Source organism: Caenorhabditis briggsae (assembly GCF_000004555.2).
Source record: "Caenorhabditis briggsae complete genome, chrI, whole genome shotgun sequence".
In the NCBI taxonomy this organism is placed as follows: Eukaryota; Metazoa; Nematoda; class Chromadorea; order Rhabditida; family Rhabditidae; genus Caenorhabditis; species Caenorhabditis briggsae.
This window is the reverse complement of record NC_013489.2, coordinates 2,909,095-2,932,046: the sequence shown is the minus strand read 5'-3', so window position 1 is coordinate 2,932,046 and position 22,952 is coordinate 2,909,095. Positions and strand designations below refer to the sequence as shown.

Genomic DNA, 22,952 nt, shown 5'->3' with positions numbered 1-22,952 from the left:
CATCATCAAAAATCAGCAAAAAAATATATCGAAAAGTGTGATTTTGGGGAGAAAAAAATGACATAAACTGTCAAAAATCAATTGTGATTCAGGGGAAAGAACTTTTAAAAAAGAAAAATCTGAAATTCTCGAGCTGAAAAAGTGGGCGTGGCTTGCTTAAGCCAAAAATTATATTTTAAAATCATACAAAAAAAACAAAACAGGTCTTCAAAAACACTAAAGTTATGGTTTTAAGCCGATTAAAAAAATTAATAAATATTTTTTTAATTAAAAAAAAACACAGATTGGTGCAGAAAACAACCGAAGGACAAACACAAAATTATCAACAAAAAAGCGAAATTTTTATGCGAAAAAACAGAGACCCGATAGAAAAAGAGAAAGACACACTACAAACTACAAGCTACAACACCCAAATTATTTGGTAACATCATGAAGTGCTTTCGCCAGATACGCCACGTTTCCAGTATTGATTCCAGAAATCGAGATTCGACCGTCGTTCGTCAGGTAGACCGAGTGATCGTTGATGAGTTTCTGAACCTGTTGTTGGGTGATTCCCGTGAAACAGAACATTCCAATTTGATTGGTGATGTGCTCCCAGTTACGGGTGGATCCCTCACGTTGGAGATTCTCTTTGAGTGCCTGGCGCATCGTTATGATACGGTCAGCCATCATTTTCACGTCTTCCAACCTGAAAGAATTGGAATTTCGAGATTTAAGGATTTTAGAGATCTAGTCTAGAGATCATCTAGATTTTCAGGATCTCGGAATCCAGGATTTTTGGAATTTTGGAATTCAGGAATCCAATAATTGAGATTCTAGTTATCCCAGATCTTACCTAATTTTTTGAATTTTTTAGATTTTTAAAAAGACGAAATCCAGGATACCAAGAATTCAAAATTTTATAGATTCTTGAATTTCTCGGAATTCCAGGTTCCACCAATTTTAAGACAATTTCAAATCCTCACCACGACTGCTTCAAAACAGGATCACTCAAAATCCTGGAAGCAATTCTTGCTCCATGAAGAGGTGGCATCGAAATCATCGGGCGAATGATTATCTTCATCTGGGATCCAACACGAGAAACCTCTTCCGTCGAATCGCAAACAATCGAAAAGGCGCCAACACGTTCTCCATAAAGACCCATGTTCTTTGCAAACGACTGAGCAACAAGGACATTGTGTCCTTGCTCGACGAAATAGCGGAGGGCGAAGGCGTCGTTGTCCACGTCTCCAGATGCGAATCCTTGGTAGGCCATGTCGAAGAATGGGAGAAGTTTCCGGTCTTTTATGATACGAGACATCTCCTTCCATTGGTCTTTCTGGAATTTTTTGGGAAATTTCGATGGGTCCAAAGGGGCTGAAATTGGGATTTCTGGGTCATTATTTGGGTTATTTTTGAGGATTCCGAGAGCATTTTGAACCATTTTAAGGCCAATACTCCTGGAAACTGCTAATCTTTGAAAACCGGCTGGACAATTAGCTTTTTTAGACGGCCATTGGATGTTTAGGATAGTTTTCTGGGCTCCACGTCACTTCGAAACCGCGACACTTCGAAGCCAGTCATTTCGAAACGGGTCATTTCGAAACCGTGGTATTACAGGCGAATGGATGAATTTCAGACTTTAGAAACAATTTTAGGGTTTTCAGATATGCTTTTTTTGATAGAATACATTCCGAAATCTAAAAAATCTAAAATTTGATGTTCTCAAAAGAAGAAAATTATTGAATTTTTGGATTTTCAGAATGTGTTCTATCAGAAGAAGCATTTTTGAAAACCCTAAAATTGTTTTTGTACTCTGAAATTTATCCATTCGTTTGTATTAGCACGGTTTCGGAATGACCGGTTTCGAAGTGTCGCGGTTTCGAAGCGACGGTACCGATTTCTTTTTTTGGGACATTCTAGACCAATTTCTCGATAATTTCCGGATAAAGTGCAGAAATTAGTAATTCGACTAACAGTCGGATCGACACCAGTTGGATTGTGAGCACACGCGTGGAGCAGGATCACCGATCCTTCTGGCATATTCGCAATGTCTTCAAGTGCTCCTTTGACATCGAATCCGAGTGTTGATTGATCGTAATAGCGGTATGGGTGGATGGTGAGACCAGAGTTTCTGAGAAGAATGATTGGGTTAGGAATTGGTTAGAGTGATTAGAATGAGCAATCAATGATTGATCTCCGAAACAATGATTTTTAATTGGAATTACCTTAAACCTGTAATAGAAAGGCCCTCACACTGTCCAGTTTGAGCTCAGTTATCTGGATTCCTATGAGAGATGTCAGAATTGTGTTAACTGATAAGCTATCGGTGATATTATGATACACATTTCATCAGTTGATAAGTTTTCAATATATTTCACAAGAACCGAGATAAATTAGCTAAAAGTCAAAAGTTATGGGGCCCTTCTATTACAGGTATTATGGTAGTCATTTTTGATGTGTAAATTTCTAGATTTCGCTCCAACTTTTTGCATCATTCAAAGCATATTTTCAGCATTGGTCAGAGCATGAGCAATCTAATTTTTAGGTTAAAAAGGTCATCGTCAAAATTCCAGATTTTTCTCAAATTCTTTTTCGCCTTAATAGAGTGCAGTTAGGGTGAAAAGTGAGTGATTAGTACTGACAGCAAATCAAAATTCAAATGGTCAAATTTTTAAAATTCTAAAAACTCGATTTTTTAGAAAATAGTTTTATTCGAATTTCAGCATTTTCGCATTTTTCAAAAATTTTGTATTTTGATTTGATTTATAGAGATTTTCAGCTGAGGCGAGACTTATTTCTTACTCCTGTGAGAAATTGATTTTTTCACGAAAATTGAAAACTTGAAAAGTCGATTTTCAGAACATTTTCAAATCTTCAGATTTTTCGCTCATTTTCAATAAAATTTTAGCATTTTTTGCCGGATTTCTAATCTCAAGCTCACCTAAACACAGGCAAATGATTGGCCCATGTTGGTGTTGGATAGTACAACGTCTTCGATGGAATGAACTTCTCAACGAACTGTCCGCCGATTCTCAATGCTCCAGTTCCGGATATCGATTGAGTAGTGAACACCCGTCCCTCTTTTATCACTTCAGAAGACTCTCCGAATGCCAGCTTGGCGGCTAACGGAGAGAATTCCGGGACTCCTGTGATCGTCGAGTACTCTTTGTCCATTTTTGCATCGACGATTTGGCGTTCGGCTTCGGCGACAGCGCGGAGCACGAATGGTTTTCCCTGGAGAAGGTTTTGGGAGTTTTTGGAGGGGAAATGCTCATTTTCTGATAGATTTGGGAATCTCAGAAAAGTACTGTACTTCCTCTAATAGAAGCTTACCCAATCAGCCAACTTTAAGCTCAATTATCTCGGTTACTCTGAGAGATATCCAAAATTTGTCAAACTGATATAGGTGATAATGTGATAAGTAATTTATCAGTTGACCGATTTTGATATCTCTTATAAGAATCGAGATAATTGCGCTCGAAATTGACTGTTTGGGTGGGCGCCTATTAGAGGAAGTAGAGTATTTTTTGAGATTTCAAAATTTACAAATTCCGATTATCTGACTGAAAAATCATACTATTTTTATGGAATTTCAATTTTTGTTAAATTCGAAAAAAATTCGAAAATTACTAAAACTTTGAAAAACTTAATTTTGAACATTTTTAGATCAAAATCCCAATAAATTTATTTTTTGTTGTGTTTTTTCAAGTAAGAAACTCAATTTTTATGCGAAAAGTTTGAATTTTTTATATTTGAAAAATCGGATTTTTAAAGGTGGGGGGACATGAAAAAAATAATGTTCTCGAAATTCCGTTCAAAGATGCCCCTCGAGGAGTTGAACTTGTGAAGGCGAGGATTGAGGGTGCGGCGCCGCTACCGACTGAGCCACGCGGGCAAAGAGAAAGCGGACGCCCGAGCTACAAAAAAACTACGAAAAATCTCCTGTCCCCCCACCTTTAAGAAAAAATTAGATTTTTCAGACGAGAATTTTCAACTTTTTGATATTTTTCAAGTCAAAAATCTTATTTTTTGAGTCTAGATTACCCCATTTTCAGATTTTAAGAATTCAATTTTTTGTTCGAAATTTCTGGAAAAATCGCAATTTTTTGATAATTTTCCAACCACAGTTTGAGTTCAATTTTCCATATTTTCAGCTCAAAAATACGTTTTCTGGGTCAATTTTTACTGTTTTTTCAGCAGATTTTCCACAAAATCAGTTCAAGGATTACCTGATCATCTCGATAGGCTCCGACACCCAAATTGATCTTATTCGGGTTCGCATCCTTTTTGAACGCCTCCGTCACACCCAAAATCGGATCCGCCGGCGCGGCCGGAACGTTTTTGAACCATTTGAGCGGAGAGGCACAGGCTGTTTGACTAGAAGACATGAATCGTCTGAAGAACGACAGCATGGCTTAAAATTTGACTTAAAGTTTCTGTCAATCTGGAAAAATTCAACAAAGGGATTGAGTGTATAAATAGAGAGGAGGAGACCAAAATTCAAAAAAAAAGGAGAAAAAATAATGGAAATTTTTACATGAATTCATTAGTATATAGAAATCGAAAAAGAAACGGAAATTTTGCAAAGTAAAAGTATATCTACATGACCTGATTTTTAGCAAAAATCGGCGCTTCCGGTGCTACGTGGAATTCGTGGCGGCCGTTGAACAGTGTTCACAGCCACAAAATTCGATTTCCGAGGGGTCGAATCGACGACTGGGCAGGTGACACTTTTTGCAGCGATAGGAGAATGGTTGGTTTTCCACGTGGCACCGATCGCATGTCCATGGACTTGTACTGTTCTCCTGGCTGTAGGAACGAGGTTTTGGCGGTCCTGGAAAGAGGGGGAAATTGAGAGGAAAATAGATCGAATCGGAGATTGGGGTTCAGAAAGATGGGTTTCTAGGCCGCGACCGATTTTCTATAACCAATTTTCTGGATTTCTAGGTCATGAGATTCCTCGAGGACTCCTCGAGAGAATTACGAAGAATTTCTCTCCAGAATCTCTCGAGGATTTTTCAGTCTGATGAAATAATTTTTGACATGCAGATTGTTCGACCCCCCAGTAGCGGTGGCCTAAGAAAGTGCCTTATAGTTCCTCGATGTGATTCCTAGACCATTTTAAGGTGGTGGCCTAACTTTCGCAAGTTGAATTTTTTAGGCCACCATGTTAAAATCACATAGAAAACACACTAGGGTCTTATTAGGGCTTTTTTAGGCTTTTTTCATTACTCAATTCTTAGGATTTTGTACGCCATGACCTAGTTTTCTTGAATTTCAATCTGAAAAAAAACTAACATATTTAAAATTTTGGATTCCTTTAAGAGATTTTCAACGATTTTCATATTCCCAAAAAACTCACTAATCGGCCTTCCACCCGGACTTTTGGCTCTTAATTTTCTCAGCTTTTCCTCCATCTTTCGAACTCTTTCCTCCAATTCCTCCGTAGTGATGGCGTCGTCCTTGACCAGTGTATACGGATAATTATCATCGTACCACTTCTCTAACTCCTTCACATCGTTAATCACAAAATTCAGCGATGTCACCTCGTCGACCATTCGCTGCTTCACTTTTTCTAGCTTCGCTGATTGCGCTGCAAATTTTTAAAGCTTAAAATTTTGAATTTTCGGGTAATAATGCGTCTATTTGTAGCTTACCGACTGAAAATCGGGTTTTCAAAACTAAATTTTGCTCCAAATTTGGCTATATTTGGCTCGTAACAAAGCAAATTTCCCACCAAACTAGACCAATTTTGGCTTGTGCTAGAGCTTATTTGGGGCATTTTCAATGAAAATTTGCAATTTTTAGGTTAAATTTAGGTCTAAAACTGACCAGATTGGTCTATTGCCTCTCCGAATTTCCTAAATTTTACATCGATTTTACCGAACAACATGTTCATTTCTTGTAGAATTTTATCACTTATTCCAGCTCAATTTTTGGTTAAATTAGGTCAATTTTGACTTAAGCTGTTCATTTTTCGGAGAATTTTCAATGAAAATTTGTGAACATCAGCCTATTTTTGGGTGTAAAGATGACTAGAATGGTCCATTTCAGCTCCAAATTTTCTAAATTTTCCAATCGATTTTACCTTTCCTCAACTCGCTGATTTCATGTGCATCAGGCCTCAAATAGCTGGGTTCCTGCCCGTCGTCATGATGATGATCAATCAAATGGTCGTATCCGGAGCCGGCTGTCTCATTTCCGACGCCTACATCCAACGAAAGAAGACTGAATGATGATGAGCTGTCGGTGTGTTGGGGAGGAGGAGGAGGAGGAGGAGGGGCTGCTGCTGCTGCGGCCGCAGCTGAATTTAGAGCCCAGCCATAGGAGGGAGGATCTGGAAATGATGGAAGTTTTGAATCTGAAGATTCTAGCGATATTTTTAGAGCGTGATTCTGTATTTTTCGCTGAAAATTGAGGCTTTTTACTGAAATTTTACAAGACAAAATTTGTGAAAAATCGCTTTTTGGCTACAAATTTAGGTTGAAATTGGCCGAATCCAAAGATTCTAGCGATATTTTCAGCGCCTAGTTCGGCAGTTTGAGCGGAAATTCGCCAGCAAAAACGAGTAATAGACACATTGTTTACACCTGTCTTGTTGATTTTAAAGGGGCATGGCTTAGGGATTACTGTATTTTTTTGGAAAGAGAAAAGTGTCGATTTATCCAGGATTATCCCTTTTCATTATTGCGAAAATTGGCCAGAAAACGACCAAATTCAATAACAATTAGTGGGATTTTGTAAACTGGAATTTCATATTTTTTGGCTGAATTTGAGGTTTTCAGCGGCAAAATTTGAGGATTGTTAGAGCAAAATTTAAGAACTTTTAGATTTCCAAACTTCGATTTTTGACCCAAAAAAAGGCTTACAAACTGGCTGATGATGTTGCTGCTGTGGATATTGATACTGTGGAAATCCCGTTCCGAAACCCGGATGAACGGGATACGGTGGATTGATCAGCACCGGCTGATGTGGCATTTGTGGATCCGTTGTTGAGCCAGCTGAACTTGTGCTCTGTGTAGCCGAATTTTGTAGTTGTTGCTGTTGTTGCGCAGAGGGTACGAATGTCGACTGGACACGCTCGCCGTGGAATAGCCGATTCTTTATTCGCTCCACCTGGAACATTGAGGAGGTTTAGGGTGGATTTTGAGCTTGGAAAGTGGGAAAAAATCGCTTGGAAATTGATGGGAAGTGTCAATTTTCATCTGATTTGCTTGGCAATGTGCCAAAGTAGGCTCCGAAAGAAATTCAAATCAATTTTTCGACTTCCGGATCGCTCGGTATCAATTTTCACCAATTCGAACCGCTATGAGCTGAGTTATATCGCAAAAACAATAATGTTTTGAATTTTCGATAATTCAAAAATATCTTTTAATATCAAATTTCAAAAATTCTTAGAATTTAACAAGGAAAAAAACGAATTATCGACTCATTTTGAGTCATTTTTCAACACTTTCGCTGACTTGAAACAGGCAAAAAAGGAAGAGCATAAAGTGTTTCCAGCGAAAGTGTACGGCGAAAAATTACTGATAACAGGGAATAGTGTATTATCATTATTTTCTTGTTTGTTTGGAGAGAGTGAGCGGAAAGGTCAATTGACTCAGTTTTGAGCTATTTTTGAAAATAAATAATTAAAACCAAAAATTGAAAAGAAAAATCTGCAGAAAATCGCGAAACCAAGCGATTTTCACTACTTTTATAACTCAATTTTTAAAAATTGACAAAAAATCGTTTTCCGGAATTTCCAACTTTATAAGGAAATTCAGCGATTTCTCGTATTTTCCTTACGATTTTCCCCGTTTTTAAGACTCCACGAACCTTCTTATACCACTTCCCCAGATCCGTCATCTTGCTCAAATCCCTCTTTCCACAATTTGATGATTTCTTGGGCGTCGTCATCCTCCCCCTAGAAATTACACTTATCTTATCATTATACAGTACTACTGTAACAGTAGTCAATCACTTTTTTTAGTCTAAAAAAGATAAGGGGCACAAAAATGAACTAAAACACAGCAACTTTTTTTTCTTCTTTTTCTCTCTTGGTGCAAGCAAACAATCCGACGCTACGTTGCGGTCACTTTTCTCGTTTTTCTCCCCCTTTTAGGCTTCAACACAGCCGAATTGATCGCATGCTTTGAGTGTGCGTGTGTCTCCCTTCTTCTTCTCCTATTTTTTCACCATCTCCTTCTTTTTATGTTTTCTCTTTTCTATTTTTTTTCCTTTTTCTCTGACTTCCGCTGTGTCGTTTGTGTTGTTTTATTGCTCGAAAAATACCCCCAAAAAGAAAATTAATAGAAAAAAAACAATAAAAAAATTGCAGCCAAAACGGAGAGGACAAGTTGGTTGAACCATGAATGATGACGATACAATCCACGTCATCAGCCGCCACAGCTACACCGGACTACTGTCAGCCAGACGAAAGCACGTTTCTTGTCGGTTTCAATAGGGTAAGATTCGATTAAAAAAATCTAAGTCGAACATTTTCAAAATCCACGTAATAAAATATTCTACAATTTTTTAAATATTCACGTCATAAAAATATTAGAAATCCACGTCACAAAATATCACTAAATTTTGAAGATCCACGTCATAAAATATTGCAAAATTCCAAACATTTTTCAGGTCCGACGTTATGGTACAACTCAGAGCCAGTCGTCACCGGCAACCCCGTGCACATACACTATATACCACGTTCAACCCGATGACACTCTCGAAAGAATAGCTTTGAAGCATAATTGCTCGGTACGGTTTCCACATCCTCGACCACATTTTCGCCCAGAAACTTTCAGGTATCTTCCCTGGTTCGAGCCAACAAACTCTGGTCGCCAAGTGCGTTGTTTATGAAACAGTTCATACGAATACCCATTTTTAATACTCAACATGCACCAACACCACCGCCTAGCCTACGATCACAAGAAAAACCGTGCAACCAAATGCCTGCCAGTACTGAACGGGTCGAAGAGGAAAAGTCGATGAAGGACATTCTACAGCGCATAGATCGAAACATCAAAACGTTTCGGAAATGTGATAATTCTAGCAGCTCAGCTTATGATCATATTTGATTTTTTTTGATTTAAGAAAATGTGTCAAAATAAATAAATTGTGTAACTGATGAACAATGCTTTGAACAGACGAAATCGGTTATTAACAAAAGATTTTATCAACAACGGAATACTTATTTCTTCGCGCTGGCTTTTGAGGCCTTGCGGAGAATGGAAGCATATGGGTTCAACTTGTACAAGAGAGTTCTCTTCTTGAGTGGGTTGCGGTGGATCTTTGGAAGCACTGGGTTCTTCTTTGGTGCTCTGATAGCCTTGACGACCTCTTCGGAACGGATGATGCGGGAGAAATCGGAGTTGGCCATGATTGGGAGTGGCACGGACCATCCCTTCTTGAGTTGAGAAGAGTTGGCAACAGTGGTTCCGTAGATGGCGTCTAGCTTCTTGAAGGCAGACTCGGTCCAGATGACGAGACGTCCGAGATGACCTCCTGGGGCGAGCTTGAGAAGGTTGAGTCTTTCAACGTTCAAGACATCGACTCCTGGGATGTTGCGGAAAGCACGAGCGCACTCAGCGTCTTGTCCGTAGATGACGACTGGTCCGAGCTTCTGCTTGTGTTGACGGTTGCGGAGCTTTCCCTTTCCAGCGCGGTTTCTCTTGGAGTGGTAGACCTAAAAAATGTAAAAATTAATTAAGCGTTCCAAGCATTAAATTTTTACCTTCTCAATGTCAGCCCACAAGTGGGAACGACGGAGGAAGGTGACGGCCTCCTTAGTCTTGCGGAAGCTCTCGATCTTGTCGGAAACGACGAGTGGGACCTCAGCAACCTGAAAAAAGAAAATCGAATTACTTATATTTTTGAATGTGCTTTTCGCAACTTACTTGGTCGATGACGTGACCGCGAGCTTGGAGAAGAGCTGGGATTCCGGAGGCAGCGATAGCTGAGGAAACAGCGTATCTCTTCTGGGCAATGTTGACGTTACGGTGCCAGCGGCGGAACACCTTGAGTGGGGCGAACATGTGTCCTCCACGGCACATGTTTCCGAAAGCTCCCTGTCCGGAACGGTGAGTACCTCCTCCGCGGACACGTGGAATACGAGCAACGGCGCGTCCAGTTCCCCAGGACTCAGCGGAGTGCTGCTTTCCTGAAAAATTAAAAGTTTTATTAAATTTCATCAAAACACTTCGAATTTTTAAAATCATTAAGGTGACATTGAAATATACTTACCGGCCTTGGTGTTGACGGCGTGAGCCTGTCTCTTGTTTCTGCGGACCTGATCGGCGATGAAGCTCACCAAGTCTGGACGGATTGGGGTACGGAAAACGGCTGGGAGCCGGATTTGAGATTGAGTGGCCTCGTACTTTTCATCGTACACAGTCACGAGCGGTCTGGCCGCCATTATTACCTGAAAAATGAAAAATTTGTAAAATTGAAATATTTAGCAAAAATAAAACGAACAAAAATTCCAACGAAAAACGGAAAGTTCCGAGTAGGGAAAATAGTGAAAATTTAGGCCAGAGTATGGTTATACCATCGAAAAATCGTTTGAAATGGAAATTTTTCGACAAACAAGAACCGATTTCAAGGAAAAATGACACAGAACTTTAATTTGTACATGAAAAATCGAAAAAGTTCCCAAAAAAATTTCAGAAAACAGAGAAATCGCGTTAAAAACTAGCGAAAAATTTTAGGACTGACAACCCAACTGGCTGGTCTCGCCGCGAAAAACTACCGTAGTCGCGTCGCAGCGAATTGTGTCGATTTACGCGGGGCGGTTTCGCCGCTGGTTTTGAATGCGAATTTTTAATTTTGCTTCGTTTCAAAGGAATTTTAGCCGAATTTTCAAGCAAAATCTGTGAAATAGAGTTAGAAAAACGAATAATTATCGTTGCAAGTATGAAAATTGTCATTTTAGTCGAGAAAATTCCAGGTAAATAGTCAAAAATGAGCGAAGAACGCAAATTCAAGGAAGTTCCCGCCGATTTCAAAGTGAATACAAGCCGAATGCCGTTGGTTCTCAAAGCGTATAGGATGAAAAACTTCAAAGTTGATCCACAATTGTTGAAAAAACTGGATGATGGGGAGTCAATTGGTGAGATTTCACTTTTCAACTTCAAGTTATTCTGAAATTGTTCCAGACGACGTTACCAATCCACCATCGACTTCTGCAACCGCTACAGCAGAAATTATCACTGACCCGCCTTTAAAACGAAAAGCTCTGGAAGGAGGATTCTCTAGAAAGTCAAAACCACGGCTACCAGATGAAAAGTGCACCCAATGTGGCTGCCGAATGCTTCGATCCGTGGATCCCGGGCGCCCAGATGGGGAACTTCTTCTGGAGTGTATGCGAGCAAACTGCTTGGCGTCTGTAGACTTCACTTCGTTGCCAGCAGGAACTGTCATTGGCAATGAGCGAGATGCGGTATTTTTGACCTAGAAAACTCGGGAAATCAATATATTTCTTTATTTCTTCCAGAAGCTTCCACTCTACTACAACCTGGACCTCTACTACCAAACAGCTCCTGACCCAACACCACCTACTCGCAAACCCATGTCATTGACCAGTCGCGGGCTATTCGTAGAAGTTCCTGGCCAAGAAACCATGGCTCGTTTCTTGAACTGATTTTATTCATTTGATATTACTTGTGTATTTACAACTAAATTTTGAAATTGTTTTATTCATTTCATACAGGTAGAAAGAAAAATGACTAGTTTTTTGGGGGGATTCACAACCTTTGAAAGGCCTATGAGAGGAGAAAAACGACCAGTTTCTTGGAACGACACAATAGAGATTCTTTTGAAGTACAACAATATAAGCGAAAATACAACAGCTATTCTTCCGACTCTAAACTGTCGATGAGTTGTTCGTTGTCAGCATCGACCACCTTTCGGACACGAAGACCACGCCTTTTCACAGTGGGAGGTCCTCGTTGGCATAGGCGGCGCCGACGAACGCTAGTAGAATTGGTATTGATGCGAGAAGTTGGGCAAGTGTTGGCGCTCGACTCCGGATCACTGTATCCGCGAAAAATGATAATGGTATACTGATGGTCATTGAGAGGGAGGCAGTAAGAGAGTCACAAAGGCCAACAGCAAGGAGCCAAAGGTAATCAGCTACTATAGTGCCTAAAAGAAATTTTAAAATTTTTAAATTTGTTGAAAACCCTTATAAGGGCCCTTACCAATAAGTGCTGAAAACAATATTGACGAAAATTGGGTCATATTGGGTAGCGGATGCAGTTCTTCCACCCCAAATGTATCCAATAAATTCAATGCGGGTGTTCCAACCACCAACGCTATCACTCCTATCGTCCCAAACATTAAATTGATATCGACCCGCCCGTATTTTTCCTCAAAATGTCCATAAGTGAAGAGGTAGACAGCGTAGGAAAGTGCTGAGACTAGAGCAAAGAAGGCTCCAGACAACGATGGGATGTAGTGAGAGACGACGAGCACTCCAGCAACATTGATTAAGACCAGGAGGGCCTGAATTCGGCATATTTTAGAAAAAAAATATCCGAAAATTTATATTTTTATTGCCTTTAAATGTGCAGGAAATTTTTGAAAAATTAAAAAATTGTTTCGATTTTTCGCAAAATGTTTAGAATTTTTAGGTTTTTTTAAAGCTATTTTCGAAGATTTTTTTTCAGACAAAAAACCGAAAAAAATCGAAAAAAAACTTTAAAATAGCTGAAAAACCTAAAAAGGTCTAAAATTTTTGCAAATAATTGAAGAAAAATTAATTTTTCCCTTCAAATTTTTATATGAATCTACATATTTTCCTACCGATTTTAATGTGAATTTCCCTTTAAAAATCTACCTTATAGGCTGAAAATTTGTTGTTAGCACTGGGAAAACAAATGGCAAACGCTAAAACGAATACGGAGGATGAGCTGGAGATCAAGTTGAGACTGGAGACCGACGTGAACGCGAGAGCCGCTTGATAGGTGAACGAGCACACCAACCACTGCAACGAATCTAGGTTATGTGGGCTAGAAATGCTATTTTTGGCTTCAAAATTGGGTTTTGTGGCCTGAAATTGGCTGGAATTTGACCGAAATCTAGGTTAATTAGGCTAGAAAATGACTTTTTCGGCCTAAAATTTGCCAAAATTCTACAAAAGATCTTACCAATGGAGCAAAAAAGAAGAGAGTGTACTTGACGTGTCTGGAGAGGTATAACTGACAATCGATCGACGGTTGACTGTATGGCAAACGAGCGCGTCGTTGATCTTCGGCATTGGATGCAGGCATTCGGCGGATCTGACGGAAAATTTTTTGAAAAAATTAAGAAATTCAAAAAATCCGAAAAAGGAGATTTTTTTGAAGTTTTTTTTTTGAAAAATGGAGAATTCGTTTTTTTCAAATTTTCAGATATTAGTTTTATGAGGTATTTGACAACTTTTGAATTTAAAATTTTTTTTTTCGAAAATTCGATTTTCATGGCCTAGAATTCCCAAAAACTCTTCCACCACTCACTTCCCGCCTTCCTGCAAATCGTATTTTTCTCTGCCTCTTCTCCCCATCCACAATAATGGATTCAACATCTGAATCCACGTCAGTCACCGATTCATATCCCTCCATTGCCAATGATTCACAAGTCAGCTCGTAATCAGTCTCAACACTATTCTCACTGATTAGAATTTTATACGAATTGTCGTTTTTCGCCTCAAAAAGCAAATAACGAATCATATATACTATTAATGTACATGATTTGACATAGACTGTGAAGAACGGCCTTCGGAACTCCTCGTCGACGAAGATAAACTGAAAAATATGTATTTTTTGAACTTTGATGGCCTAGAAAAATGCTCGGTTACCCTCGTCAACTCGGAAGACAACACCCATAGCACATTGACGATTAAAAGAAGACAAATTCCAACAGTTTTACTGTCAAGACATCCGACCGGCTCGCGATGAATCGGTGCGGCGCTCATTCAATCTTTTAATTTTTTTTTTCGAAATTTTGAATAAATATTTGAAAATTTTTGCTTTGAATCTCCGCTGAACTCCTGAAAAATTGAGAAATTTTCGGGAAAATTTTTAGAAATTCAAAATTCGCGGTGAAATTTTAGGGAAAAATGCAAGGGCGCTCTATGGAAGATGAGCTGGAATTGAAAATTTCGGGCGGGGGAAAACTTTTTAGAATTCTGTGCTTCGATTTCCTAAAAAATTTCAGGGTTTTAGAGAGGAAATTATGAAAAAAAGTATTTTAAGACAAAAAATTCGTATTCCAAGTACCTGAATATGTGTAATTTCAGGGAAAATTGAAGAATAAAAATTCAAAAAAAAAATCAAAAATTTCGTTTTTCAAAATTTCAAATTTCTATGTCATCAGTTCGAAAAATGTGAGTTTTTCACGTTTCTCCTCAAATTCTGTGTTTGAAACATGAGAAGATGAAAAAGCAAAGAATATTATGACGTGGCGAATGGAAGTGGCAATTTCGCTCTAATGCAAAAGTTCGAATATAACGTTGAAATATGACCCAGATCTTTTTGCAAATACTGGCACACAAACTAAATAAACATCACGTGGCGCCTTTTTTGTGTGTCAAAAATGAAATTTCCAGCCTTTCAGATGGCTAAAACGTCATTTTCAGAGAGAGGGAAAAAAGTGAAATTCGATAAGTGCAGTTCTCTTATCACAAGGGGGAAAAGTTCTGGAAAAGTCTTGTCAGACAAAACTGCACGTATTGCTCTGGAGGATCGATTTCTGATTCTTTTGGGACGTGACTGATAGCCAGCCACCCCCAATCAGACAGCTGGTCCCGACAGGAACACAGGAAAAATAAAAGAAAAAGGGATAGAGGAGAAAGTGTAAAAAGTTGGCTATATGTTTCGTAATGTAATGACCGGTGGGGAGAACACAAAACAGAAAAGCAGGAAAATATGAAAAAATGATTCAAGAAAAAAGAACAGGAGGGCGGAAAAATGCGGCAAAAAGAGCTGCAAAAAGGCGAGAGAGAAAAAGAGCTCCAAGTGGAATTGTGGAAAGGCGAGAGAGTACTTTTGTGTGAAGAGACCGCAGAGATTCAGAATCGCAGGAAGAGGGTGGGAGGGGAAGCCAAAGAAAAGGAACTGGGTTTTTGTATATATGGGGGAGACGAAGAAGATTTGTTTAATGAATAAGACACGGAGATTCAATCTATTCAATGAAGATGTTTTTGGGTGTAAAAACAGGGAATCATGAAAAGAGGAAAAAAATTCGAAAAAATTTGGATTGTTTTTTGTTTCGGAAGCGGATGAATTTAAGCCGATTAGCATCTCGAAACAGAGGGAGAGAGAATTGAATTTATTTAGGTGGCGTGGATTTGAAAATAGATTGGGTTGCAAAAGCGCTCTATCGAGAAGCCGTAAAATATTTTGTTTATGGGATTTGAAAAGAAAAAGAGAATTTTTGATATTTTCAAAAAATCCATTTTTTTCTAAAATTTACAGTAAAATGTTTATTTTTCCCGGAACTAAAACTTTTGGACTTTAATTTTTTTTTTTTGCAAAAATTTGAAAATTTCAATTTTCACAAGTTTTGGAAATTTTGAAGTTCTCCAAAAATTTTGTCCAAAAATCAGAATTTCGTCTGAAAATTTGTTAATTTTATGAAAAAGTCGAAATTTGTATATTTTTTCAAAAAACATTTTTTTTCCCTAATTATGAAAACCTGAAGTTTCAGATTTTCATTGAAAAATTCAATTAATTTTTTAATCTAAAAATTCAATTTTTTCAAAAAATCTGAAGTTTCCGAATTTTTTCAAAAAAATCTGAAAATTTGAAATATTAAACTTTTCCAAAAAAAAATCTGAAAAAATCAATTTTTAAAAATTTTTCAATTTTATAGCGTCTTTGATGCAATTGCGCTCCATCGAACAATTTATCAATGTAGTGCATTTTAAAAATAAAACATTTGAAAAATTCAAATTTTATTGAAATTCAAAAACAATCTAATTTCCTTTATAAGTAAAAACATTTTTCGGCGTCTCTTCAATGGTGCATTTGTACAGTACCGACGGATTTGACATGACTGATTTCAGCTTTTGATACATGTAAATTGCCACGTTTTCCGATGTGGATACAGTAGTCTGAAAGTACGCTCTTTTGAGTAAATACTTGTTTTTTGAATTAAAACATAGGGGAAGTGCGCTCTATTGAAACTTGCGAGATTTTGAAAAGCAAATTGACAATACCTTGAAGAATTCCACATCCTTATCCAGATTTCGATGATCTACAGTATCCAAAACGAGATTCATCTCCTTCTTGAGTTTCGCCAGATCGTAAACCATTCCACTGACCGGATCGACTTCTCCACGAAGTTTTACCTAAAAATTGCAAATTCGCTCTCTTGCAAATTTTCAAAAAATGCGAGCTCGCTCCACCGCTCACCTTCCAAACATAATTATGTCCATGACCATTGTCATTATTACACTTTCCAAACGTCTCCTTATTTTCAGCAACGCTTAAATTCTCAGAATTCAGGCGGTGCGCAGCAGAGAACATCTCCACACGCTCCATGGTTACTGTAGGCATGTTTTCCTGGAATTATAATGGGTCTCGGTACTCTCGGCACGAAGAATTTTATTTTCTTTGAAATTTTATTGAAAGCGGTGTACGGTGAAACTTTTAGAAAGCCGCGCCGCCTCCTCTCTTATTAATGCAATGCGAGCAAGTGTATAACAATGCACGCTTGGCTGAGTGGCGTAGAGGCTTAGCTTAAGTTTTGGAGGTCGCGAGTTCGATCCCCACGGGCGGCAAATAGTGTTTTTTTTGTTTTTTAGAAGGTCTCGCCACGAAAATAAATAAATTTCAAACAAGTTTTTTTCGCCGAGAAAAAAAAATCGAGAAAGGAAAAATCGAAAAAAGTGAGAATCTTCATTGCTGCTAAACGGTTTATAAACTGGTCATCATCTCCTTCTAATGCAATCAATTGATTACAATTATTATATCATCTTGTTCTCTTTCTTTTTCTATCGAAATCATCCTATTAAACCGGATTATAGTTTGTGTGTTAGACCTGCTGGCAAAAGTTTCCTGCAAAACGCGCGGTGCGCCTTTAAACGGGGTACGGTAGATTTTTCGGAGGGAAGTTTGAAAACGACAGGGATTTGTCATCAATTTCGATTGTTTCTTCGATGTTTTTCGCCGTTTTCTTCGCAAAATCTCTTCAAATTTTAAGATCTAAAGCATAAAAAAGGTTAAAATTTCCAGACGAATCCCCTCGCGCCTCCAAATGCACCATCGGCGAGGTTCATAATTTTTTTTCTTTAGCAAAAAATTTTTTTTTATTCCAGGTAACCGTGGGGGCTATCGTGGGAATCATCATCACCACCACCACCAACATAATGCTACGCCTCCAAAACAGTTGTACGTGGATACGGGACCGGATGGAAGTGGATTAGTTCCGATTGGTTATGCGCCACAAGCCATAATGGTCTATCAGGAGTTTATTGTGAGTTTCAGCGAAAAACTATTCAAAAAATCGAAATTCTCGAGAAAAACTAGTCTAGAAACTTAAAATTTCGCCTATTTTTGCAAAATGTTGCTCATTTCTGAACCACTCGGCGCCTCCTCATTTATCAGCGCCAAACGAGCAAGTGCGAAAAGTGCACGCTTGGCCGAGTGGCATAGAGGTTAGGCTAGAGTTCTAGAGGTCGCAGGTTCGATTCCCACTGGCTGCGAATAGTTTTTTCTGTTTTTTTTCTTTAAAAAATGCAAACAAAAGAAATGATGACGTCATCTACTCTTCTCTCCATTCATATATCGAAACCTCGGATCTCTGTCTGCGTCTCTTCAATAAAAGGGCAACCTTGGGACCCGTGAATAAAAAATGTGGTGCCGCCGCCGACAGACACCGTCTCTTCTATCCCCCGCACTCTCTCGCTTAGTCATTTTTCCCCACCAGCACCAGCACCAAGTCGACCGCCCGTGTGTGTATATACGGCCTCGAATTGTCTGGCACCCTCCTACTCTCTCGCCCCGACACTCAAAAGAAAACGAACTATCGATTGGTCACCCAGTCGACCTCTGTGTCTGTCCTCAGGTCCACTTTCTCTGCGTCTCTTCCGTCGATCCACGAGGATGCTGGGTCTCTCGCCCTCTCTGCGCTTCTTGTCTCTCCTCGCGATCAGTTCTCCTTCTTCTTTTTCGTCCCGTCGTCATCGCTGCGCGCAATGTCCTCCTTCTCAGTTCTACCCCCTTACTGTCCATGAGACACTTTGGACCATGGTCATGAGAACACTTTTTAGTTCGGAAGATTTTTAAGTTTTTTGAATTTCCCTCCAGTTTGACTTGAAATTGAATTTGAGATATGGGTGGAGCGTGATCAAGTGCTTCTAAATTTTGAAAAATTTCGAAAGTCTAGAAATTTCACGGTTTTCAAATTTTCTCAACAGAGCGAATTTGCATACTTAAAATTTTTTCAATTTTTTTGAATTTGGCGCCAAAATTCGGCCCAGCGAAATTTCGAAATTTCTGCCTAAAATTATAGACTTAGTCTAAAGCGAAAAATGGCGCTAAATTCGAAGATTTTGGGTTTTATCGATAGGGCGAATTTGCAACTTTCCCACTAGAAAGCCCACTGTAATTCTTATTAGAGCGTATTTGCTCTTTTTTGCCCATATTTTAAGCCAACTACGACGCTCCGGCATCCCGCTCAAGGTCATCTAGGTTTGCCACGTGGCAAACAAAACTTGTTGCAATAGAGCGCACTTTCACAGAAATCTTTCGCCACATGAAAATTTCTATAGAGCGATGTTACATCGCTTAGCGATCTAGATTAGAGCGCACGTTGCACTTTTTTACAATTTCCAGGTTTCATCATCTTCTTGCCACGTGACAAATTGTTACAATAGAGCGCACTTTCACAAACAAAGATCCTATCTTTTGCACTTTTTCTGAACTTTTTAAAATTTCGTACACTCCCTTCGCCTGTCTCGGAACCAATAAAAATGGTCGCCGTCTCTCCATTTTCGGCCATGGAGACCCGTTCTGCTTGCGAATCGAAAACGACGTCTTCTTTTTCATCGTTGTGTCTTCATAGTATATAAATATATAGAATATATCCTCGCCCAGAAACGAGAGCGTCGCTCCCCATTTTATGGCCGTTTTTTACCTTTGCGGGATAGAGAAAGTGTGTCTGCGTCTCTCGAAATTGTGTACTCTCTTCGTGGTTTCAAAGCTCAATGGGAGAAAGATCGTGTGATTTTGAGAGACGCAGATGAAAAACTAGAGAAATTCAAATTTTTTGGTTTTTGTAGTCCTCACAAGGCACTTTTTAGCGCGGCGTTTTTCGGCCCCCTCTGGTTGTCGTTAGTGCTCTTCCTCTCTCTCTCTCTCCCTCGACTCTCACTTTTACACACTATTTCGCTCACCGAGCCCCATCCCGGTTTAATGGGCCCGAGGCACTCGATTTTTCTTGCAGTCTTTTTTTTTTTCAAATTCCCCGTCAAACCAAAACATTCGATTTTCAGCCAAACGAGGCAGCAGAACAGTCGGGTATGAACGGGGACGGTTGGCAAGGACCACCTGGTGGCCGTGGAGGATCACATCATATGAATGGTGGCGGTGGAAATCGACGTGGCGGTTATAATAATCAGCGAATGCCACAGCAGCATCATGGTGAGTTTGCCTATTTTTCACAATTTTGAGTTAAAACTTATCAAACTTTGCTCAGCTCGTCGAGAGCTTCAAAACGAGCACAAACACGACGGGATTACTGTACTTTTCGTGGCGGGACCCCATTAGGCTCATTTTAAGCCAGAAAGAAGCCTTAAACGTCACAATTTTCCAGGCAATATGAATCGAATGATGCCACCAGCGTTCCGCCCACAACAACAACCCCAATACATGCCTCCGTACGGCCCACCGATGGGCGGTATCCCAGGCGACGTACTGGACCTGAGCATGCGAATGGACGGAATGTCAATGGCGTCGACACCAACAATGGCGCCCTACGGAGACATGGGACCACCACCGCCAGGCGTCCAACAGTGGAATCAGCCGACGCCGTTCGCCGGACCACCGCCACCACAACAAGACGATCTGTATGGCGATCCGATGGGTGGAGGAGGTGGATATCAACCACCACAACACCAAATGCAACAACAGCCACCATATGGTCAGCATCGAAGCGGTGGAGGTGGTAACAATTACGGGAACAATAGGATGAATCAGAATAATCGTGGATATCAGCCACGCAACCAGGGATACATCCCACCAATGATGGTACAGCAGCAGAATCAATCGTTCTATGGCAACCAACAAGGCGCACACTTTAATCCATCGCCATTCTCAATGGCTAGCGGTGGAGGTGGTTCTCAGACTCCCCATGAACACCATATGGGAGGTGGAGGAGGCCATAATGGTAGCTATGGAGGAAGTCAGGCGGGCGGTCAAATGGATGACTATTCAATGTGGACTGATGAGAATGATGAGGAGGCCAAGAGGAAGAAGTTGTTGAGAGACAAGGGACTTTTGGCATGGGGAGATGCTGACGTCTCGAATAGTAAGCCAATCCGTCGTTGGATAGTTCCAGAAGGGCACGAGGAGGACTTTGAAACTGCCATGGAACGATGCCCGAACCATTTGAAGAAGAAGGCGTTGAACGAGGAGTCGATTCGTCGTCGTATGACATCTGACAATCCGGCGGTAGTGGCGCAAGCTCAACTGCAAGCCGAAGAAGAGGCCAATGCGACGATGAAGATTGGAAAGCGGCCGATTATTCCGACGGGATGGGGAGACTTGCCATCGGATATTCCTGCGGGGCCCGAGAAGAGTGTGGACTACGATCAGGGATCTTCGAAGGGAGGATGGGACGATGGAGGTTTCCGTCATCCGGCGCCAGTTCAACAGCAACAACAGTATCAACAACAACAGGATGATAGCTCTCTTTGGAGCAATCCGTTGTCTGGTGTGTTTGGTGGTCCATCGTCCAGCGAGACGCGTAACCCATTCTTCGCCCATCACATGCAACAGTCCGCGCAACAACAGCAACAACAGCATCAGTACGGTGATAATGGTGTGCTTCTGGACACTGGATCCGTTTGGTCGCCAGTTATGGATGGTGAGTATTGCTCATCATGAGTAGAAGGGCCCTTCTAAAGGGAGGAGATAGTGGGTTTGGGTTGAATTCAGTTTTAGGTCACACTGGGAAATTTGGGTTTCCACGTGGCAAAGTCGATTCTTTTGATTTTTCACGTGAAAATTCGGTATTTCAATTTTTACATGAAAAATTCTAAATCTTGATTTTTACGTGTAAATTCAATTCCTACGTTGCCATGTGGCAAAAGAATGGGATATTCGGTTTTTAAGTGAATTCACGTAACGTTTCACATGGTTACTGTGACGTTCTTCTTTTTTTTCAATGGCCACGTGGCACAGTTCCAAGACATCCGCGCCGCCCGTCGTCCTCTCTTTCTCTCGAGTTTCTATTCACTGACCATATCACACACCAATCAATCAAAATTTTAGTTTCTTTATTATAAATTTATCGTCTGGTTGAGGGGAATTAGGTGGTAAGGCTTCCATTTTGGTCGTCCGCGGTCGGTCGGCTGTGTCGGTGGTCGGCGATTTCGAAGCGACCAAATGGAAGCCTTAGTTAAGGGGTGGCATCTTAGACACAAGACGTTAAATTTATAATTTTTTCTTGCAGGTTCCACAATGGGACCTCCCTCGATGATCGGTGGTAATGGTGGTAATAGTGGAGGAGGAGTAGGAGGAGGAGGACCATCCGCCGCATCGTCGTCTCTACCCATGGGTATGTTGTCGATGATGATGATGGGCGGCGGCGGTAACGGCGATATCGATCAGTTGAAACTGGCTGAAAAGTTGAAACTAGCGGTCGACAAGGGCCATTTGGACACGTCGCTGCTCTCAGTTCCCCATATTCCGCCCAACGTTCTGGACCTGCTCACCGAAATTTTGGAGGTTATTCCTCGGCTGGACGCGCTAGAGGAAGAACTTGATAAAGTGGTGTGTTCGTGTAATAGAGATATTTCTTTTGAGGGTGGCGAGAAATGTATATACATAGGTGGCCCATATTAGAATCTAGGAAACTGCTGTTTTTCTGAGTTCTTTATGTTAAAAGATTGTTTTTCAGGGTCGGAACCGTCCTACGAACTCTGATGGCGAGGGAACGAGCAGTGGCGGCGGCGCACCACCACCGAGTGATCAGGCAACGTCGTGGATGACGAAGGACCAAAAGGCGAGAAATTTTTCACGTAAAAATTAAAAATTTCCAATTTTCACGTAAAAAAATGGAATTTCTGATATTTCACGTGAAATTTAAAATTTTTAACCTTTCACGTAAAATCTGGAATTTCTGAAACTTCACGTAAAAATTTGAATTTTTCAAAACTTCACCTAAAAATTAAAATTTCGAATTTTCATTTAAAAATAGAAATTCCGGATTTTTCACGTAAAAGTTTGAAATTTCGAACTTTCACGTGAAAATTAAAAATTTGGAATTTTTACGTAATTTATCGATTTTTCACGATTTTTCACGTATTAAAAATTACCAATTTTCACGTGAAAATTGGAATTTCTGAAATTTCATTAAAAAATACATTTTTAGAATTTTCACCTAAAAATAGGAATTCCGGATTTTTCACGTAAAATCGGAATTTCCCGATTTTTCACGTTTTTAATAAACTTTCGGATTTTTTACGCAAAATTTGAATTTTTGAAATTTCACGTCAAATTTAAAATTTTCAACATTTCACGTGAAAGACTTGAAATTTCAAAATTTCATAAAAATTGAATTTTTCGAGTTTTCACCTAAAAATAGAAATTCCGAATTTTTCACGTAAAAATTTAGCATTAAAAGTTTTCACGTGAAATGAAAATTTTCAAAATTTCGCATGAAAATCGAATATTCAAATTTTCATGAAAAAATTAGAAATTTCGAATTTTCACATAAAAATGAAAATTTTCAAATTTTTCACGTAAAACGAAATGACCCCGCGAATTCCGGAGAAACATTTT

At 39.7% G+C, this 22,952-nt stretch overlaps 8 protein-coding genes across 8 annotated transcripts in view; 3 read left to right on the top strand and 5 right to left on the bottom strand.

Annotated features, from left to right (window-relative positions):
- Positions 1-414: 414 nt before the first annotated feature.
- Positions 415-4,394, bottom strand: Cbr-got-2.1 (the record flags this gene model as incomplete). The annotated part of the gene is made up of 5 exons (XM_045242214.1): positions 415-688; positions 966-1,318; positions 1,957-2,113; positions 2,924-3,216; positions 4,212-4,394. 5 exons carry the CDS (start codon positions 4,392-4,394, stop codon positions 415-417), a joined length of 1,260 nt encoding a protein of 419 aa, XP_045097518.1.
- A 228-nt stretch (positions 4,395-4,622) lies between these two features.
- Positions 4,623-7,881, bottom strand: CBG22237 (the record flags this gene model as incomplete). The annotated part of the gene is made up of 6 exons (XM_045242212.1): positions 4,623-4,816; positions 5,345-5,575; positions 6,071-6,319; positions 6,852-7,098; positions 7,453-7,542; positions 7,771-7,881. 6 exons carry the CDS (start codon positions 7,879-7,881, stop codon positions 4,623-4,625), a joined length of 1,122 nt encoding a protein of 373 aa, XP_045097517.1.
- A 458-nt stretch (positions 7,882-8,339) lies between these two features.
- On the top strand, positions 8,340-9,044 carry CBG22236 (the record flags this gene model as incomplete). The annotated part of the gene is made up of 3 exons (XM_002638944.1): positions 8,340-8,429; positions 8,605-8,724; positions 8,772-9,044. 3 exons carry the CDS (start codon positions 8,340-8,342, stop codon positions 9,042-9,044), a joined length of 483 nt encoding a protein of 160 aa, XP_002638990.1.
- Positions 9,045-9,157: 113 nt separating this feature from the next.
- Cbr-rpl-4 lies at positions 9,158-10,381 on the bottom strand (the record flags this gene model as incomplete). The annotated part of the gene is made up of 4 exons (XM_002638943.1): positions 9,158-9,652; positions 9,701-9,808; positions 9,864-10,126; positions 10,210-10,381. The coding sequence occupies 4 exons, from the start codon at positions 10,379-10,381 to the stop codon at positions 9,158-9,160; spliced, it is 1,038 nt and encodes a 345-aa protein (XP_002638989.1).
- Positions 10,382-10,926: 545 nt separating this feature from the next.
- On the top strand, positions 10,927-11,605 carry CBG22234 (the record flags this gene model as incomplete). Its single annotated transcript, XM_002638942.1, has 3 exons — positions 10,927-11,074; positions 11,121-11,404; positions 11,459-11,605. 3 exons carry the CDS (start codon positions 10,927-10,929, stop codon positions 11,603-11,605), a joined length of 579 nt encoding a protein of 192 aa, XP_002638988.1.
- Positions 11,606-11,893: 288 nt separating this feature from the next.
- CBG22233 lies at positions 11,894-13,918 on the bottom strand (the record flags this gene model as incomplete). Its single annotated transcript, XM_045242199.1, has 6 exons — positions 11,894-12,108; positions 12,165-12,468; positions 12,803-12,949; positions 13,113-13,244; positions 13,461-13,748; positions 13,802-13,918. The coding sequence occupies 6 exons, from the start codon at positions 13,916-13,918 to the stop codon at positions 11,894-11,896; spliced, it is 1,203 nt and encodes a 400-aa protein (XP_045097516.1).
- A 2,001-nt stretch (positions 13,919-15,919) lies between these two features.
- On the bottom strand, positions 15,920-16,487 carry Cbr-ptps-1 (the record flags this gene model as incomplete). The annotated part of the gene is made up of 3 exons (XM_002638940.2): positions 15,920-16,057; positions 16,163-16,294; positions 16,359-16,487. 3 exons carry the CDS (start codon positions 16,485-16,487, stop codon positions 15,920-15,922), a joined length of 399 nt encoding a protein of 132 aa, XP_002638986.2.
- Positions 16,488-17,202: 715 nt separating this feature from the next.
- The window catches only part of Cbr-ain-2, a gene marked incomplete at both ends in the record, with an annotated part of 6,718 nt that continues 968 nt past the window's right edge, over positions 17,203-22,952 (top strand). The window contains 6 exons of the mRNA XM_045242191.1: positions 17,203-17,218; positions 17,264-17,421; positions 19,442-19,589; positions 19,762-21,033; positions 21,622-21,941; positions 22,069-22,173. Of these exons, the coding sequence (XP_045097515.1) occupies positions 17,203-17,218; positions 17,264-17,421; positions 19,442-19,589; positions 19,762-21,033; positions 21,622-21,941; positions 22,069-22,173 (2,019 nt within the window). The remainder of the gene's footprint in view (positions 17,219-17,263; positions 17,422-19,441; positions 19,590-19,761; positions 21,034-21,621; positions 21,942-22,068; positions 22,174-22,952) is intronic.